Source organism: Danio rerio, chromosome 8 (assembly GCF_049306965.1).
Source record: "Danio rerio strain Tuebingen ecotype United States chromosome 8, GRCz12tu, whole genome shotgun sequence".
Classification (NCBI taxonomy): domain Eukaryota; kingdom Metazoa; phylum Chordata; class Actinopteri; order Cypriniformes; family Danionidae; genus Danio; species Danio rerio.
Window position 1 is genome coordinate 23,950,726 of NC_133183.1, and position 22,243 is coordinate 23,972,968.

The following is a 22,243-nucleotide window of genomic DNA, read 5'->3' on the forward strand; positions in this document are numbered from 1 at the left end:
ATCTAACATGAAAACATTGCTATTGTGTTTTCTAAAATGTAATATAAACATGTATCAAAACAACATGTCAAATCAATTACTTTAAATCATAATTACATAGATCACATAGATATAGTCTACACACACAAACTTCTATTTTCATAATTCTTTTAAAAATATGTGAAACAACGTATATTAGGGCTACACAATATATCATTTCGGCATCGATATCGCAATGTGTGAATCTGCTGTAGCCACATCGCAGGATCTGCCATGTTATATTGGAATTATAATAACTGGGCATCACATTTCTGAACTAAATTAAAATATTTATCCCTAACAGCATTAAAAAAAAAAAAAAAAAATCAGTTGGATGTGTTCTTAGGACTTGTATAAGATTTCAGGCAAATGTAAAGCATTTAGGCACAAAGAATTATAAGGTTTGTAGCTTTAACAATGATTAATTGTATGCATTTTTTTCTACAACAAAGACTTAACATATTATTTTATGTGTAATTATTGAATTTCTGTACCTAGATACTGTTAATTTGTTTATTATATTGTATTATATTATGAAGACACTCCCCTACAAAACCATCTCAATCAATCTAAATGAATGAAATCTTTAAAAAATGGATCTTTTCAATTTATCGGTTGAAAGTAAAATTTAAATCACAATATATATATATATATATATATATATATATATATATATATATATATATATATATATATATATATATATATATATATATATATATATATATATATATCACTGAAAAAATAAATATTGCAATGTCAGATTTTTCTAATATTGTGCAAACCTACTATATAATGTATTTTTTCTATGTGAACATAAGCTTCAAGTTCTATGCGTGTTATTGATTCTAATCACAATATTGTACCTGCAAACCAACCTGAAGCACACTGTCTGCCAAATACTGTCAAGACAACACAAGACACAGATCAGTAAACACACGTGGCGCCTGCTGTGTGTTATCAGGTGCACTGCACATCTCGCCATAGTATTTCACATGTACTCCACTGTACAAAGCTGTTTAAGCCACAGCGGGATGTGTGTCAAATGTTAACGCTACTACCAAATCCTCTGGTTACATATCCTGCTGTGTTATCTTAAATGGGATCTCACACATGAGGTGATATATGAGGCTTACATCAAGCATGCGTTTCGTAAAGACTTCAGAATTGACTTCTATCCTGTAAGGACAGCATTGCCACATGAAGATAAAAGAATCTGAAATACATTTCGTTAGACATGAAAAGAAAACTGCATCACAATGAAAAAACTGCTAATAGAATAAATTAATACAATAATAATTACAATAAAATAAAATTTTAATGAAGTAACAGCTGTCATGCAAGCCAGGAAGGAAGGAAAGACAGAAAAAAAAGAGAAACTAAAAAGAAAATAACAGAAAAAAAAACTGAAAAACCAAAAAGAAAAAAAAACATGAAAAATTGAAAGAAAGAAAAACAGAAAGAATGAAAAAGTGAAAAAGAAAGAAAGAAATCAAAACAAGATTTGATTGAACACTTTATTACGAAAATATTAATATAATATTTAAACAATCAACTCACAAAGGATAATAAATTAACCCAAAATAGGAGCAAAAACCAACTCATTTTCATAAAACTCACAGAGTGCCAAAGAAAGAAAGAAAGAAAGAAAGAAAGAAAGAAAGAAAGAAAGAAAGAAAGAAAGAAAGAAAGAAAGAAAGAAAGAAAGAAAGATAAAAAAATAGAAAGAATAATTAAATAAATTTTATGAATATAACAAATCTCATATTTGTTTACCTCATTGTTATTTATTTATGTAAAAATAATGATTGAAGTAAAAATACTTGAAAATTACAATACTAATAAACATGAGCGCTTTCCGCAAACTTCTACACAATTACTATTACAAAAAATGAAAAATTTACTTCTGCTTAATCCCTTTATTCATGAGGGGTGCCACAGTGGAATGAACCGCAAACTTATCCAGCATGTTTTTTTGCAGAGGATGCCTTTCACACTCATACACTACGACCAATTTAGTTTATTCCATTCAACTATAGCGAATGTTTTAGGACTGGGGGGATAACCGGAGCACCCAGAGGAAACCCACGCCAACAAATGGAGAACATGCAAACTCCACACAGAAATGCCACCTGACCCAGCCAGGACTCGAACCAGTGACCTTCTATGAGGCAACAGTGCTAACCACTGAGCCACCGTGTCGCTTAACCAAGATCAATCAAAACATAAACACAACCATTTTGACAACAATTTGTATTCAAAAAACAAAATATCTTGCTTTTCCATTGCAGTCTGTATTGACACATTTCTCTCTGTATATATATTCAGTTTATAATCATTAGGAGCAATCTGACTCTCAGTGTAAAATATCTGTCCCTGCACTGAAGCTGTAATGTAGTCATATTTCAGAAGCCCTAACGAGCCTTTCCAATAGTACAGAAGAGCAAAACTTTACGGCAGCAGGACTTTAATGTTCTTCCAGTGACTCACAACTAATTAGGAGACACAGTAATTAGGCCTACACTTCTACCACAGGCTTTTAATTGCCACAGACAAAGGGGAAAATAATATTACCTATAGATCATGGTAATTTTCGGCTGAATTACACATTAATAATCCTTGCGTATTAGTTTCACACTTGACCACCCAATTTATTCCTTCCAGTATTCACACAGAAAAAAAAGAGTGAGAGAAAGATAAAGAAAGACAAGGGAAGATGAACACTGAATGACACACAATCATCTGTTTTTTGGAATTTATTTCTTCAATTTAGTTTGTATGAAACATTGAAATAATATAGAGTTGCCTGATATGTTGATTATTTTTAAATTTAATTTTTTAAAAAGAAAATAGCCACAAAAACAATTCATAATCATGTTATTAGTTTGGCAGATAAAAAAAAATCCAATAAATATTATTTAAAAATAGGCTTACTTTTTTGTTTGTTTGTTTGTTTAAAACCATTTTCTACTTCAGTGTTTCTCAACCACGTTCCTGGAGGACCACCAGCTCAGCAGATTTTCCATGTCTCCTTAAGCAAACACTTCTGATTCAGATCATAAGCTCATTAGCAGAGACTGAGGGTGCCTTCACATCGATCCCATGTTCAATTGTCCCCTCCTTGCCACCTTTGCGGCTGGTTTGTGTTCACAACATCTTTTTTCTTTCTGAACCCTTGCATCATCAAGCTGCTGTTTTGTGTACAGCTGTTGCTAGGTGACTGCCACGAAAGCAAAGCAGCAAAATGGACTCATACACATATCATGGTCATTCTGCTTTTACTGAATATTTTCACACCCGAGATCAGAAGACAAGGTTCACATTAGCTAAACATACCCTACCCAGATGTAAAAAGAAACCTGGGTGCTGACCAAAAGTGCTAGTGTGCTAGTTGGTGGTCCTCTAGTAACGTGGTTGAGAAACACTAGTCTACTGGACTTCCAGACAATTTCAACTATTACTACTTCTAATAATAATAGCAACAAATCCCGAATAAAAATAAAAATGTATCATCATTATTATAAGGATTGGGCAAAACAGTGGCGCAGTGAGTAGTGCTGGAAGTGTATGGGTGTTTCGCAGTGACGGATTGCAGCTGGAAGGGCATCTGCTGGATAAAACATATGCTGGATAAGTTGGCGGTTCATTCCACTGTGGCGACCGCAGAATAATAAAGGGACTACGCTGAAAAGAAAATGAATGAATGAATTATAAGCCTTAATATTTTAGTGTACCATCATCACCATAACTATTGAATATCTTATAGATGAAATTTCAGGCTTTGTATGAAACCACTATACTACACAGTAGGTACTGCATTTAAATGTAAATGTACTACTCGACCATAAAAAGTATGTTCTATACAGTAAGAATGTGAGTAGTATGAATGAAACTTGAACTTACTGCATCTGCAATTTTGTCATGATCACATGACCTACCCAAGTCAGTTGCATCGCTTCACTCCCATTTATGAATTCTGTCACAGTGCATCATGGGATAGTGTAGCGAGCGTCGGATGCACACTTCTCGCCAGAAGTAATAAGTCATTCGGGTACTTCTCGCATAATGTTTTTCGAATGATGAATTCGGACATCATACTCGGCTTGCATTCAGTTTTTAGTGTACTATATAGTATGGAAGGGTGTAATTTCGGACACAGACTCAGTAAACATAAAATAATAATAATAATAATAATAATAATAATAATAATAATAAAAATTTAACAGAACAAGGAAGTTTTCACAGTATTTGCTATCATATTTTTTTCTTCTGGAGAAAGTCTTATTTGATATATTTCAGCTAGAATAAAAACAGTTTTAATTTAATTATTAGCCCCTTTAAGCAATATTTTTCCCCATTGTCTACAGAACAAACCATATACAGTTTTATGCAAAAGTTTGGGCACCCCTGATAATTATAATTCCAAGTCATAGTCTGCTGGCCCTTCAAAGCAGCAATTTCATATAGATATATTTGTTACACTATGGAAAAAAAAAACATTTCAGTTCTGACATAACATTTAATTAGCAGATGCAATGCAATTTAAGTTATAACAAAAACAGACAGGTGCAAAAATGTGGGCACCTTTATTTTGACCTTTTGCTGAAATAACAGCCTGTAGACGCTTCTTACAGACAAAGATAACTCCCTGAATTCTGAAGGCATTATGGATCATTCTTTCTTGCAAAATTTTGCTAGTCCTCTAGTATATTTCAGACTGTGGAGATAAAGACTTTAAACCTTTGACATAGCTTTTTGTATCCTTCTCCTAATTCAGGTTGATGAATTATCCTAGATTTTAGGTCATTAGGAGGTTGTTTTGAGGTTCCCACGTTGCTACTTTCTGGTTCACAATACGCAGAAGCACAACTAGCAATCAGCTATTTAGCAATCAGCTATTTTAAATATCCTTTTTCACGATCGGTTGCATCTGTGTTAGAATTGGTAAGGTTCAATGAGTCACTCAAATCAATTTTGTGTTGCAATCAATCAGCATTAAGTGACTACATGTACTGAAATCCACACAAACTTTTGCACAGCCTATTTTTCAGTTTGAATTTAATTTCACACATCTCAATACTGCTACACTATGGATTTCTCTCTGAAAAACATGACATGATCGAGCTTTCTCTAAAAACAGAATGGCATTTCACTGTGATATCTTATAAAGAAAGAGCACATTACTATGCAGCCACAGAGGGGTACCCAAACCTTTGATTTTTTTTGCATTTATATGTATATTTCATCACTAAATGTTTTTCGAATAAAATAAAATAGATAGTCCAAATTATTACCAACCTGATCTCAAAACCTCCCTTTTAATGACCATTAGTTTCTCATAATGCCTTGCCTACTAGCCGGGATGTGAACTTATGTAAATGCTTTATTGTAATATCCAAAGGAAATGAAAAGCACTTTTGTCTTTGTCTGCGATAGTCTGAACTCCTTCAAAAAACACATGCATACCAATCTGACCAAATTAAAGTCTCTCGCTTAAAGCATATCATTTAAATTCACCCGGAGTCCAAATGTAAGAACTTAATTCATTCCACCTGAGTTTAGTATTCAGACTTCAATTTTAATTTCAAAGGTCTCAATCAGATACGACAACTTCCTCAAATTAGAGTTCTTATTCGAAAAGATTTTTTTAAGTGGCACAGATTGATTCTCGGTTCTTTGAATCTGCAGGGCCAGAAGTAAATAATGTTGATCTGTCAAATGTCTTGGCTGAGAATCAGATGATGATTTGACACCCAACAGCTCCTGAATGACAAACTCTGCACAGCTTTACATGGCCATCTCAACTCATGGCTTCAGCTGAACTGTTAACGGTTTTAAAGAACAGCACAACCTGAAATACTTGAGTTAAAATAAACAAGACATAAGCCAATGTGCTGGTGTTTCGAAAATGGAGCGACGGCAGCAGAGAAGAATATAAGAGAGAAACTGGAATTAGAGAATGCAGCACATTCATGCATGGGGATATAGAACGATGTTCTGAAGAGGATGCATTGTGGAAAACAGGATTTCCCTCACTCTTTTGAAAAGAAGCGTTCAATGCATTATGCAGACATCCTCAAAAATCAAACTCTCTCCTCGTGTCACATAGATTTCAGTGGAAACTAAACTATAAAACTGGGCCATTACGAACATTTGTCAATGATTTGACCTGAAGAATGTAGTGATCTGTTTATCTGTTTGTCAAACCATCTACAGTACCAACCCACCTATCTGTCTATCCATACATCTACAGTATCCATCCATCTATCTATTCATTCATACATTCATCTGCCTATTCATCCGTCAAGTTGTCCATATTCTGTGCATCCATCAATTCATTCAAGCATCTGTCCATCCATTTTTCTTTCCACTTAACCACCTATCCATATATTCATCCATCCATCCATCCATCCATCCATCCTTCAATCAGTCTATGCACCTACAGAAAACAGCCATCCTACAGTTTTATATATATTTTTTTGTACTGTATATATAACTTTATCTGGAGAATGGAGAGGTGTTTTTATCCATCCATTTGTTCATCTATTCATCTGCCATTACATCAATTGACCATCCATCCATCCATCCATCCATCCATCCATCCATCCATCCATCCATCCATCCATCTATCCTTCAATCAGTCTATGCACCTACAGTAAACAGCCATCCTATAGTTTTATATATATTTTTGTACTGTACTGTATATATAATTTTATCTGGAGAATGCAGAGGTGTTTTTATCCATCCATTTGTTCATCTATTCATCTGCCATTACATCAATTGACCATCCATCCATCTATCCATCAATCCATCCATCCGTCCATCCAAATAACCACCCATCCATTTATCTATCATCCATCCATCCACCAGACAATGAATCTATCCATCAATCCATGCATCCATCCATCTACCTACACATCCATCCATCCATCCATCCATCTATTCATTTGTCAATCCACCTAACCAGCCATCCCATATTAGTGATATGATTTTATCTGGGGAATGCAGTGTTTTTTTCCATCTTTCCATTTGTTTATCTATTCATCTGCCAATTCATCAATTGACCATCAATCCATCTGTCCATCCATCTATCTGTCTATCCAAATAACCACCCATCCATTTATTTATCATCCATCCATCCACACTAAGGACAATTTAGCCAACCCAATTCACCTATTCAACATATCTTTGGTGGAAACCGGAGCGCCTGGAGGAAACCCACGCAAACACCGGGAGAACATGCAAACTCCACACAGAAACGCCAACTGACCCAGCCGAGGCTCGAACCAGCGACCTTCTTGCTGTGAGACGAACATGCTACCCATTGGGCACTGCGCAGCCTGAAAATTCATCAAATGACCATATATCTATACAAACATCCATCCATCCATCCATCCATCCATCCATCCATCCATCCATCCATCCATCCATCCATCTACCATCTATCTGTTTGTCTATCCACCTAACCAGCCATCCCATATTTTATTTTGATTATATATGATATGTGATATGATTTTATCTGGAGCATGGAGTGATTTTTTTATCTGTCTATTTGTTCATCTATTCATCTGCCAATTCATCAACTGACCATTTATCCATCCATCCATCCATTCATCCATCTGTCTATGCACACAACCACCCATCCATTCATCTATCATCCATCCATCTGTCTATCCACCTAACCATCCATCCCATATCTGTCATTTGATTTTATCTGGAAAATGCAATGATTTTGTTTTCTATCCATCCATCTGTCTATACATTCATGCATAATCTGCCTATCCAACCATCAGGTCATCTATCTATCCATCTGTTTATCTATTTATGTCATCGCTATAAAAATATTGTGACATATTTTTCTAATTTTTGGCATAAAAACTTTTGGCATAAAAACTTGGCACAAAATTTTGTGAGGTCATGAAAAGATTTAACTTAAAAAGATTTTGGGGCTTAAAAAGAGTGAAAATGATCATGACAAAAAGTATTAAAGCAACTGATTAAATCTGAAAGTGCACTAAGTAAATCACTGTAGTGCAGGACTGTTTGTTGCTGTAGGTCTGTATGTTTCTCACCCAGCAGCGTTTGTCCCGAGGGTGATGACAGGCGCGTGCACCGGGGTGAAGGTCAACTCCTGCATCTCATCCTCTTCCTCACTTCTGTCTCCCACTCTCTCCTGCACGCTCAGCTCCAGATGAGCAATACTGCCAACAACTGGACGCTCCTGATTCAATTTAAATCAGCACACAGAAAGAGAGAAAAACAGACAAATTCACAAGTTAGTTTGAAGTTTAGAATCCTGCAGAACAAAAACCCAGAGGCTTTGATGAAGTTTTAGCTCATAAATCTTCAGTGTACGATTGTCACTCTCTGTGAGGATTATGAAACATCCTAAAAATGTTTCATCAGCAGATCTAAAAGAACATTCTCAAATGTGCAAAAAAAAATCCAATTATGTGAGAATATTGGCAGAAGTTTAGGGAACAGGTTACAATGTTGAAATAACAAAAAGGTCAGAGGTTCAAAAACTCAGCATTAAAAAAGTTTACAAAAAAACACACCACAGTGGATAAAAAACTAGCAAAGCTCTACAAGAACTTTAAGTTCTTTATGAAATGCCTGGAGTCACAACTCTTACACAAGGACTTGATCAAAACCCATTTTTTATACTTCTTACCTATCATCAGACAGATCACCCACAAGCTATGTACCAACAGTTTGCTCATTGACCATCTGATGAAAAAGTGGCAAAGTCTTTTCTCAATCAGGCTAGCTTTAATCTGATAAGCCGACTTCCTCAATTTCTGGGAATCAAGGTGTACCTTTTTATCTGCTTGGCTTCTTTTTACTTCTGAAAAAGCCCTCATATGCCAAAGATTTTGGAATTGCTAGTTTAATTATTCTTTCTTTTTTTTTTTAATCTTTTAAAACAATGAGTAATAGGGATGTAACGGTATCAGAATTTCACGGTACGGTAATACCTCGGTATGAATGTCACGGTACGGTATTTATTGAATCATTTACAGGAAAAAAAAAAACTTTTGAAAATACTCCAAAAAAGTGCCAAAAGTGTCAATGACATACAAATTAGCCATCTATCTGTTAGCTTTGAAACAGGAACTTCAATTTTAATAACAAAAAATTATTAAACCATGTAAAAAAAATAAAGTTTCAATTTAGTAGTGTTGAAAACTCATCACATTCAACATTTAATCACTCGCTCACTTAGATAGAGATGGGTTTAAAGGAAAATTATCATATAACTATAATCTGGTAAAAGCTGGTATCTCTGGGTATTTACAATGTCCCCTGCAACAGAAAAAACCCCTCTCATTTGGGACTGAGGATTCTGGGACAAGAGAGATATGACTTGGCCCATGTTGACAGCAGTGGGGTAACGTTGTGCATTGTCTTTCCCCCACTTGAGAGGACAAACCATGAGTGAGATAGAGATCTCTTTGCGGTACAAGTCAATGTCTGCATCAATCTGAACAGTGTGCTGTGTTTCTGCAGTCCCCATGACTGTTATTAGTCGTATTCCCCAACTTGCAGGCACGTGCACACATAGGGCTCAACCTGTGCAGTGCACATGCCCTTTTTAGTCTTGGATAGAAAATGCCCTTCCAAAACGATCAAAAGTGCCCCCGCGACGCGACACAACCTCCGTCCAGTCCAGCCCTTCAGTAGGCGCGCGATAACACCTCTCTTGAGTATGCGCGCTCAACCCCCCCTCGGCGCTTTACAATACGCGCGCCACAACAAAGCTGATCAGAACGCGCGCGACAGCACCGCTATTCAGCACGCGCGCGGCGACAACACCCGCTTTAGGTTCGATCATTTCCATCTTTTTTTCATCTCCGCTACTAGCAGCACACTCCATTTCCGCATTACTGGATCTGTAGCGACAGCGTGATTTTTTTTCCCAAACCAGTTCAGCGCAAACCACGCCCCCTACGCGAAAACCCCACCCCGCAGCTGTGACACGCGCGATTTCATTGGGCAACGTTGTTACTTGTCGTCTGAGAAAGAAGTTCAGAGTGCACATCAATCAAGTTCGTCTCTAATGGATCTATCGTTGACAAACGGTAAACACTTCTTGCTTAATAATGTTTAATATTAATAATTTAGTCATGGAGATGTGAGTTGTATGTTTTTTATAGTGTTCATTTTATTTATTTTATCTTTATTTTATCATTTTCGATCGCCCTCAGGAGAGTAAGTTACGATTGTAGTCCCAAAGACCAAGCAGCGGATCTAAAGGTAAAAAATACATAGTTTTTTTTTTATTTAACACACAAATTACAAATTTAGTACACACAGTCTTTCAAAAATTTGGGATCAGCAAGGATTGTAATTTTTTTTATAGAAGGATGCTTCAATTAATCCAAAATACAGAATTAAATAAATGCTGAAGTTAAAATAATGTGTTTCTTATTGACTGAAAACTAATTTAATTAAACTGTTTCCAACAATGATAATAAATCAGCATTTATAATAATTTCTGAACTATGGTGTGACACTTAAGACTAGAGTGATAATGTTGATTATTCAGCTTTCACATCGCAGGAATAAATGATAGATTTACATCAAAATATAAATATTACTTTAAATTTCAATAACATTTCACAATAATGCAACTTTCTGTATTTTTATTAAAGTGAATGCAGCCTTGATGAGCAAAAAAAGCTAATATTGATCTCAAACGTTTGAACAACATTAAAAGATTTATAAATAATATAAATTATTATTATTACTTTTATTGTAATAAACTTGGCTTACTGTAAAATTTTGGGATTTCTCAGTTAAAATGTTTATGGGTGAACAGTCTTTCAGGTAAATTATTTCTACTTTTACAGAACTGGTTGCCTCGAGAATAAATACCACTTCTGCACCTATCGCTTAGGCCGTACAAACAGTAAATCACATTTGGGCCACACATGTTTTGAAGCAATTCTAAAAAATGCATTAAGAGATTTGGGGAGTAAAGGAATGGGTGAAAAAACTTAGTAAGTCTTGATTAAGTTGGGGAGTGGCAGTGACAAAACCTAAAAAGGGACAATGTAAAATCAGTTCATTCTTTGTTACACTATATAAATGTAGCACACTGAAAATAACTTTACAGTAAATATTGTAAACATACATAGTTCTACTGTTCAAAACAGTTTAGATTCTTCACACAAATTGAGATGTTTATTAATATATTTTGCTTTAGTGTGCCAGTTAGAAATATCAGTTAACATTGACTTGGTTAATGGTTTGTAATTGTCCAGTGAGATTTTTACCCTTGTGATGGCTCCAGTATTTGTATAAACTTAGGACAGGTCATATGGATAGATGATTGGATAGACAGATTTTCATATGCACAGCCACAGTGATTCTGAAATCATATAGTCTCAGCCTCAGACATCATGCCAAGCAACTTCTGATGCATACGGCACACTTTTCTGGAAACCTTTTTAAAGATCTTCAGTCGTCCTCTGATTAGTTTAAATATACATGATTTCTGTGAGTTGACAGACCACCTAGAAACAAGTCTGTGCAGATAAAATAGCTGCAATGATTATATTGATGACAGCACTTATTAATAAACATATAACTTTCTGAGACATTTAGTGATTTACTGCCTGCATACTTGTCTGTGATGATGGGCATTTATTCATTTGAGTATATGTATTTTTTTTCTAATGCAGTGTAAATCTTCAAATATTCTGTCATTTTGGTCATTAAGATAAGAGAATGACCATTCAAAGCAGCAACTGTTTTTTTATTTGTGGATACTCACAAAAACAACAAAACCTTGCTTTTATAGAACAAAGTAAACTTTCACTCACTTATCTCATCTGAGGTGATCTTTAGGTAAAAATGCTTCATTAAAATAATGAATGAATCTGAGAAAAGTCTACATACATGTCCTACAGATTTCCTGTATGTTTTGTTGACAGATCATTTAGAATAATGCTGCATAATTGTTGTAAACGTTTGAAATTTCTAAATGTAAAATAAAAATATTTAACATTTCTGCACACTTAAACATTTAAACATTTATATTTTTTCTGTGGGCTCATTAAAGGTGCCAGCACAATGTTCATGTTTGATCAGGCATGGCTTGTCAACAACGGCTGTCCAAAAATATGCTGTGGGGCAAAAAGGGTTTGCACTTTGGTAAAGACTGTAGACAAAAGGGGAGGATCAAGTAGGTGAGTTAGAAATGTCAAAATTGTACTAATATTTTTTTTTAAGTTTCTTTGTGTGATTTATTTTTATTTTTCAGGAACAATGAACCCCATATTCCCACTTACTCAACCTCTGTGCGCTTGTACAATGTGCATTGGGGCACAAGGTTGTAGGGGTCACTGTAGTTGCCACCACCGCAAGAGTTAACGCTGTTGAGATGCCACCATGTCAGAGCCTGAGCTGCCAGTTGCCACCAGAGCTATTGATGCCAGATTCACCAGAGTTACTGTCTACAGAACCGCTCACAAAGCCTCAACCACATTCAGACCCATTCCAGCAAAACTTCCAGAGCCCGTGGTGCTAGAGCTGGCAGATCTGCTGCTGCCATAGCCAACGCTTCCAGAGCCACTGATGCCACCAACTAAGCTCCAGGATTGGCCACCTCTGCAAAAGCCAACTAGCCTATCAGAGCCACTCTACCTATTTCTAAAGTGAGGACAATTTATGCTTTATAAATGCCTAATAAATGACAATTAAAGGCTCAGTGTCAAATGAACAGTACATCTTTGTAATCCTATCTAAAAAATAAAATTACTGTAAAGTTTAAACATTGCCGAATAACAGGAGTGTCAAAATCCGACTAAAATTGGATAAAAAAACAACAACAATATAATAATTTAACAATATATTATGATACAACATTATAATGTTATTTAGCGAAGTTTAAACTGTACAGTAACTTTATTTTAGTTAAGATTACAAAAATGTATTTTTCATTTGATACAGATTCATTTATGTATCTTCAAATGATAAGAAATAAATCAAGTCGTGTTTTTTCCCCTGTTTAGAAAATAACTGAGCCTTTAATTGTTATTTATAAGGGATTTATAAAGCATAAATAGTCCTCACTTTAGATTAGGTCACAAAACTGGATGAAGTTAAAATACTAAAGCATTTATTAACATACAAATTAATTATTAGTATATGCCTGAATAATAAGATATATAAATGTTAATTTGAATGGTTTATTATTTACTTATGCGTTCTAAATGATCTTTAAAAGCCACAAAGTACTCTCAAATAATTGGTTTGTAAATGATACAATACTTAAGTATTGAAAAAAAATTATTATTAACAAAGTATGAAAATACAATCATTAAGCACATTATAGATGTGCTTATAAATCAAGAATAGAGCATTTGTATCTGTAGTTACTGCTTACTAACTTCTGTTAATGTAGAGTTAATGCCTAACAAATAATGAATTAAATTTGCTAATGCTTAATACATTATTAGCGTGTAGTTATTATAAAGTGTTACCAAAATGGGTATTGTTTATTTATTTTTTATGGGAGGGCTCTAACAATGAATATTATTGCTGTCCAACTGATTATTCTCATTTTCTGGTCATTAAAGGTAAAACAATAGGCACTGTGAGAGGAATCATATGATCAATTTTAACTTGTTTTCAGCATATTTGAAAGGCCTGCAGAACATATGTTGGTCTCATTTGCAGTTATTAAACATTCAAACTCTGTATAGAAACAGGTATAGTTCAATGTATTTGTGCTTCAGTTGATTTTCATCTGATATGCAGATTATGTGCAGTGTTGGGTAAGTTACTCTGAAAACGTAATTCATTATTGATTATTACTAGTTATAATTTAAAAATAAATACAATTGTATTTTAAATTACTTTTTTATTCAATTTAATTAAAAACTTAATTACTCAGTAAATCATTTATTACTCAATATTAGAAAAGAAATATCCACAAATCCCAAAGCATAGACAATATAAATAAATAATTTAATTCTTTAAATTTGAATCTAACAGGACCTTTTAGTTTCATTAAACATTATATATTTCAAATATTTTCAAATTTGATACCACAAATGTAACATTCTTTAATAAAAAAAAAATGGGTTATTTTGCAAAATATCTGAATTTTGACAACAAATTATACACATTCCTATCCCACTTCTCTGAATTAATACCAGATATTGTAAGAATAAATCTTTCAATTTAACTATTTTATACTAGACAGCGAAAGATAAAGAGGTTATGTTTGCATGCAGGGGCTGTGTTAAATTAATAATATATAAAAATGTTTTTTAAATAAATATTATGTTTGTGTGTTTTTGCTGGTTTTTGTACTTGAGTAAAGTTTTCTCATTGTTAAGATGCTGTTGTGTGTGTGTTTACTTCATGTATTTTTGGCACTATTTTTATTCATTAAACACAGCTTTTTATATAAGCTGTAGGTTGTTTGTACTACGTTTTATTTCATACACGCACTTTGTTAACCTTTCGTATTTTAGGTCTTTTATTAAAAAATAGTTTGTGTTCGCTGCCATTGTGATAAAGCTGGAGCTGCTGGACCAATGAAATCGAGCCACGGACGTGAGTCACAGCAGCGGGGTGGGGTTTTCGCGTAGGGGGCGTGGTTTGCGCTGAACTGGTTTGGGAAAAAAAATCACGCGTAGCGACAACAGACCGCAAAGGATTATGGCCACGCCGGGGCTGATGGGAAATGAAGTTTCAGCTACCTCCCGTTCGCTTCATTCGCCTGAGCAAATTTTCTCAGAAGACCAATAGTTTTACCGAGTCATGCGACTTCGGTAATATCGAAAAAAATTAATATTGCGGTATGACGGTATTTACAATACCGTTACATCCCTAATGAGTAAACATTTTACACACTGGGTTCATGTTAAACAATATTCATGTCTTATACAAGTGACTGTGCAAGATTATGTATTTAAATCTTTTTTATGTAGTAATACGAGTAAACTGCCTTAAAAATTGCAAGTTTATTGGTAAATACGTAAAAGTGTACAAACAGGCAACGATGTTCCATCTTTTACAGGTAAAGCACTATTAACACAATGGTTTCAAAATACCAGTACATTTTTAATAAGGTAATGATGTATAACTAAAAACTGAAACTGAGATTTTAAATGCCTGAAGCAGCTACTTTTGGACCAGACACAAAAACTATACTTAACTGAAAGGAGAAAATACCAGTGGTATATACTATAGTATTAAACTATTGGATTAAATGTTGTCACTAGGGTGCAAAGGCAGAGGCACTAAACAGTGATGTTTACTGTTTGTTTATTGTGATTTATATATATATATATATATATATATATATATATATATATATATATATATATATATATATATATATATATATATATATATATATTTTATTTATTTATTTTTTTACATCCCAAGACCATTTTCTTCAGTCGATCAACAGTCTAAATCAATCTAATTTTAATCAACAGTCTAAATCAATCAAATCATGAAACAGTTAGGCTGACTCAGTTTACTTTGTACTGCCATTTATAGTATACGCTGGGATCACACAAAATATCGAGCACTGCGTCACTTGCTCTTGTTTACTCACAGGATGTTTTTAACCTCCAGCTATTTTTTTCCATTAATTATAATAATTGAATGTGCATGGAAGATGCGAATGAGGTAAATTGTGCAAGCTCATAGCAAAAGTGTTGCACATTCCACCTTATTAGCGCAGCTTGGTGGTATTTTTCACATTAGCATTGACTTGGAGCATTATGTAATCTACTCGCGCTAATACTTAATTTCACTTTTGATGTGAACTCGGCATTATGCAAAAATCTTTTTTTTATTACTTCCGTTTTGCCATTTTACTTCCAAGTCAAAGATCTATTCATGTGGTAACTATCACATCAGACAAGAATTTAATTAATACGAATGCAACTTTTGAGTTAAAATTTGAATAATAAAGACTTCACAATTTCCAAAGAATCACATAATACTGAAAACTGAAAATTAAGTTTTGGCATCACAGAAATAAATCACACTTTTAAATAACACCAAAAAATTTGCAATTGTTAAAATATCTCAATATTTCTATTCTATTCTTAATTAAATAAATGCAGATTTGGGCAACACTATAAACTTGAGTAGTATAATGCATGTTATTTTTCAGTACTAGTGCTCTTTTCTTCTAGCAAACTTCAGCTCTCTGCATTGCACTTCTAATGTTCTGCCTACTTTTGATGAATTGCTTGTGTGGCTGCAATCCTCATTTGCATTTGTGTCTGCAAAATGAATAAATGTAGGCCTAGTTCTAGATGCGGCATGCTGGTATATGCAACCAAAATCACATCCAAACATGCATACTGTACACACGCACATATATACCCTACACAGTCTAATTTAAAAGCACAATCTCAGCACTTCGACTAAATTGCAAGTGAATTCCAACAATCTGCATTTGATTTCTAAAAGCTGAACAGCTCAGGGTGCCCATGATGCCATCACTAATATTTATAAATCAAACCAGAATTGAAACAGGACATTCATAGACAACAAAAAAGACAATGCTCAATGAATAAATTAACATAATTAAAAATAAAAAAAACACCCACAATTATTTACCCAGAAATCACATGGCTTCCAGAAAGTTGAGCACTGCAGAAATGTCCTACATAATCTCTTGCAGAATAGCTTGTGTGCACAAATAGCCTTAAACAACTGTGAAGGCGGTAACAAAGCACTTTGTATGTTTATTTACCGACTATCATCATACTGTAGTCAAATGCACTGACTGCAGGCAACAGCATAAACATACATGCTCCCACACACGATTAACATAATATCTGCAGATATTCTTGTGAAAACGTGTGATATTTTCTCTCTCTGCACAGGCTGTTTCTAACCAGCTGTATTTCCATTAAAATAGCACAAACATATTACCATTACAAAAGTTCCCGGATTTCTCAGCATGTTGAGCTAATGCTTCTGTAAAACACCTGTAATAGGTGCTGATGGCATTCTGCTTTAATACAGCTGACTTTTAAACAACAAGGCAGATTATTCTAGTCAACTCATTTGAAATCACAAGATATGTTCGGAACAAATTATCATTGTAGTAAGTCTTAGACCATTTAGCTGACTATATTTTGTAATACTCCACCATTATGCTCGCTACATGGTTTACCAACACATATACAGTCTAATAGGACTTTAAAAACACCACAGGTACAGTTCTACAACAACCATTCAGTCCAATGATAAAGAAGTTGATTGCATATGTATACAATTTAGAGCTTAAATGAACCAGCTCTGTAACCGATGGATATATTATAAAATGTTAAATTGCTTATTTTTATAACATTCTTATTTATAATTCGGATTTAGAGGCTTAAAATGGCATCTTTCAGATATCTTTTATGCTGGAGATACTGTTGTCCTAAAAAAATTTAAATAAAAAATCTTACACATACCGTAGGAACGGTATATTAGAAAATTTTGACGGTTTAAAACCTAGACTTTTCCAAACCACGGTATACCTTGAAAACTTTAATCATCCCATGCCTAATTCGCACATTTAAAATCCTCCAGATTAGGCGGCAGGGCTAATGGCTGAAATAGATAGGACAAGAGACCTGTTGCACTGCTATCCACTGTGTCTGCATTCAGACCCAGGAATCGAGGAGGGAAATCCTCCTCTTTTATAGTTTTTATATAAACATGATTATCTTCATAATTATATAACAAATTGTAGATATGTGTATATGAAATTACTAATAACAAATGTAGCGGGCAATAAATACTGTTTATTTCTTTGAATTTTAACGTTGTAATATAGAAAATCTTTTTCCCCTGCTCTGGTGGCCACGCCCACTCCCCCTCTGTTCACACCGCTCCACGCCCATTTTTTGAAAGATTTCTGAGTTAGGCTCCCCCTCTGTTCACACCGCTCCACGCCCATTTTTTGAAAGATTTCTGAGTTAGGCTCCCCCTCTGTTCACACCGCTCCACGCCCATTTTTTGAAAGATTTCTGAGTTAGGCTTGAACCAAGAGAGGAAGTTTCATGCCCCTTTAATGTTGTTGTTAACTTAACGTTTTTGCATTGGGACAACCTGAATAATTTGTGTGGAACCTTCCATTCTTCACTGTGTACAACCACCAACTATCATAATCAACAAATTTGTTTTTAACAACTCTGCAGATAGATCATTTCTAGTACATACAATACATCCAAGAGTGTAACATGTCGATCTTAACTAGGGACATTGACGAGGCATTTTCACGACCAACAAAAAGCTGAAACAAAAGTCAACTTCTTTGTAACCTGCAGAAACAGCTGACGAAAAACTACAATTTTAACATGAACTCCTGCTGCATGCGACAGGTTTGGCTGGTTTTAATGATGTACCGCTGTCTGTTCACTGATATGAGGCATGTGTGTTTTCCTTTACAGCATCTCTATCATATTACATTTTGAGTGTAGGAGTTCAATTCTTTTGGATGAATGTATCACTGATCTTTGTTATAAATGAGCACATATATGTTTGTGTGTTCATATGAGTGTGTGCGTAGTGTACAATTGCAGCTCAAATATGTAAAAAAAAATATATATATATAAATAAATGAAAAAAATGTAAAGAACTCCTTCTGCCCTTGACATGTTTGGCTGTTTTTGTAGTGTATAGATGTCTGTTTACTGATGTGAGGCATGTGTGTTTTTCTTTACAGCATCTCCGCCACAGTATGTTTAGAGTGTGGGAGTTTTATTCCTTTGCATGAATGTATCTCTGAGCTTTGTTATATACGTGTGTGTGTGTGTGTGTGTGTGTGTGTGTGTGGGTGGGTGGAAAACTTACGACATGTGACAGCTGGTGGGCCGATGCCATCGGGGAGGGAGAGAGCAGAGAGGGGAGCTGCTGTTGCCATGGAGACCCCGTCGTGTGGCTCATGGTCGGGTAGCGTGAAGTCGCAACCAGCTGAGAGAGAGACAGCTGAACAACACAACCAGAGAACAGAGGCAGAAAAAAAATTAATACATATTTATCGCACAAAACAACGGGCACAAGCATCTGATGGTGTGGCAGTCCCCCGCAGCTGGCATCTACATAATGCCAACATCCAGACGACACAAAAGCAGGATGAAATTAGGTATAAACGTGACAGATCCGGCTTAAGGTCTTGCTTTGCACATTTTCATACAAGCCCTAATTTCTCTTAGGGTTTGTGTGAAAAAGAGGACTTGTTTTACCGCTTCTATAAGACTCGTGATCTGAATTTGAGTCTCTGTTGCAGTTTAAAGGATAGAAATAACATTATACACCCACATACATACATATATAAGTTTTCTGATACAGTTAAGAATTTCTGCCTCTTTCTGATTATTTCAGTTGCAGAGTTGCATAAACAGTTCAGGTCAGAATTATTAGCCCTCATGTTAAATTTGAATTATTTTATATTTATTTGTCCCAAATTTCTGTTTAATGGAGATTTTCAGCACATTTCTAAACATATTACGTTTAATAATTAATTTCTAATAATTGTTTTCTTTTATCTTTACCATGATGACAATAAATGATATTTCACTAGATATTTGTCAAGATACTAGTATTCAGATTTAAGTGTAATTTAAAGGCTTAACTAGGATAACTAGATTAACAAGTTGCAGTAATTAGGCAAGTCATTCTATAACAGCACTGGTTACAGCAATCGAAAAACTAAAAAGCTTAAGAGGGCTAATAACACTGATCTTAAGTTGTTTTCTTTTATTCTAGCCAAAATAAAACAAACTAGACTTTCTCCAGAAGAAAGAAGAAAAGAAAATCCTTGCTCTGTTAAACATGATTTGGGAAATATTTGAAAAACCAAAAAAAGGGGCTAATAATTTAGACTTCAACTGCACCTACCTTCTTTTTATTTTGAGCATATTTTAAATATTATTAGTATTTTTTCATGATAACTAATGCCTCATATTATAATTTTTAGGTTAGTAAAAAAAAAAAGTATTACTAAAATGAAACCATCTCACATTTCATATTTATTAACAAAACATTTTCATTAAAAATATTTTAATACTTAAAATGTGATTTACCAACATTGCAAACAAATTGCAGAAAAGGGTTATCGCTTTGTTATTTTCATGATACTTCAATATTCCTCTCTATACACCTGAAAAAAGTCTTGTCGCCTATCCAAGTTTTAGGAACAACAAATAATACCTTGACTTCTAGTTGATCAATTGCTATCAGAAGTGGAATGGCAAAGGTCTCGAGAATGCACTTATTTGACCAAAATAAAATATGATTATGCATTGATTTTTAATTATTTCATTAGACAAAAGTGTTGTCACTCAACAGAAATAATGCACAGTATAGAATATAAAGTCATGGTGCAGTGGAAAAAGAATGAATCTTGTGTATTACTCCCATGAGGACTGCATCCATACATCTCTGTAATAACTCAAATACTTTATTAATAACGTCATCTGGAATGACAAAGAAAGCGTTCTTGCAGGACTCCCAGAGTTCATCAAGATTCTTTGAATTGATCTTCAATGCCTCCTCCATCTTACCCCAGACATGCTTAATAATGTTCATTTCTGGTGACTGGGCTGGCCAATCCTGGAGCACTTTGACCTTCTTTGCTTATTATTTGTTGCCGTTAACTAGGATTGATGACAAGACTTGTGTCAGGTAGTGTAGAGATCATATTACTGATTTTATAACAATTTATTAGATATTATAAAAATAATAGCTTAACAAAACCATAGTACATTTTCCATAAACTGCTGGCGTCTTTTAGTTGTTTTCTATGATGGAGTTTTTACTTTAGTGGAAAACCATATGTGCATAAACCTTGCACTGATTACTCATTACAAATTTAGTGAAAGGTTGACATCTTGGAAAGCATCCTTCTATTACTGTGAGCAATACGATATGAGATCATGTTGGAGTCACAACCTCTTTGATACTGAGATGAAGACATTAGGGCTGTGAAGAACTTTTAGTCAGATTTAACGCCTTCATCGCTCTGTACAGATGGACGTCCAGCAGCTCTCTGGCCTTCAGAAAGCCTGTGTGATGTGATATGATCTGTTCAGCACAGGACTGGAAGACTGTGATGGGGTCAGTGGTGTTAAACTCACGCCTGATCTGCCTCCAGAACAGCCAGACCACTGACAGCCAGGAGAGCCTAAAAGCATTTCTCCACTGACCCCAATACAGCATCAATTCATGACTCACTGACCCCAATAATGCAGAAACGCATGACTACAGAGAAACCCTGATCAGCCCAGACTCACTGTACGCTGTACTGACTCATTAACTGACTGCAGAACATGAATTTCACACCACGGTTGTACAATTGGGGGTCTGTGAACCCATTGAAATTTTAAAATGCAGTTCTTCACATGGTCGATATGCATTTCACAGGCATTTGTGATGAAAAACGAAATGAAACTCAGTGAATGAGAAGAGTAAAATATGTTTAGGGACATGTGTGAATAAAAAATAAAGCTGCTCAATTTTATCAAGTGTATAAAAATGGTAACAAAATGTAATAATGAAAATAAATGAAACTAAAATTATGGAATACATTCAATATTACTGTACAATATAATAATAATAACAAATAAAAATAAATAAATTATATTATATTATATTGTACACATTAAAAATAACATTGCTCTGCTTTTTATACATAATATTTATATATAATATTTATACAAGAGTTCTGTCTGGTTAGTGAATCTGATTGGCTGATAATCATGTGATATTCTGCAAATAACAGCACTAGTACAGCCTCATCACTCTTGTGTATTACTCCGCCCACATACAGCGACAAGCAGAGGATACTTTACAGTTTGACAAATATTGCTGCTGTTGGACAGCATAATGTACTTTTGAGGCTTTTTTTAGTTGTGAAAGTAATTGTTTAAAATGCAACTATGTAGTTTATTTATAAGAATAATGCCTGTTTTAAAATATTAATAATTTCTGAGCATCGGATTAAGTGCATCGACCACCATCAACCTGTCTGAGCAAACCAAAGTGAGCGACGATTGACAGAGACTGCATAATAAGTCCTTAGGGAAGAAAAACAGCATTTTCTCAGCACATTCCTTCACCTCCTCTTACGGGTGCGCCCACACATTTTGCGCAATGCACTGGTCACTACTAAATGAATGGAGTAGGACCACACAGTTTTGTTAAATAAGCTGCATATAAAATTAACTTTTCAAAACCGCCCAAA

At 34.6% G+C, this 22,243-nt stretch overlaps 1 protein-coding gene across 9 annotated transcripts in view; it reads right to left on the bottom strand.

The window, feature by feature from the left end:
* The window catches only part of nphp4 (nephronophthisis 4), a 296,460-nt gene that overhangs the window by 75,320 nt on the left and 198,897 nt on the right, over positions 1–22,243 (bottom strand). For all 9 annotated transcript variants that reach the window (XR_012384296.1, XM_073910322.1, XM_068223140.2 and 6 more), the window contains exons 12-13: positions 18,853–18,987; positions 8,091–8,239 (exon numbers count right to left, since the gene is read on the bottom strand). Coding sequence is in view for 8 of the 9 variants with exons in the window: in XM_073910322.1 (XP_073766423.1) it covers positions 8,091–8,239; positions 18,853–18,987 (284 nt within the window). In the remaining variant the exon portion in view is untranslated. The remainder of the gene's footprint in view (positions 1–8,090; positions 8,240–18,852; positions 18,988–22,243) is intronic.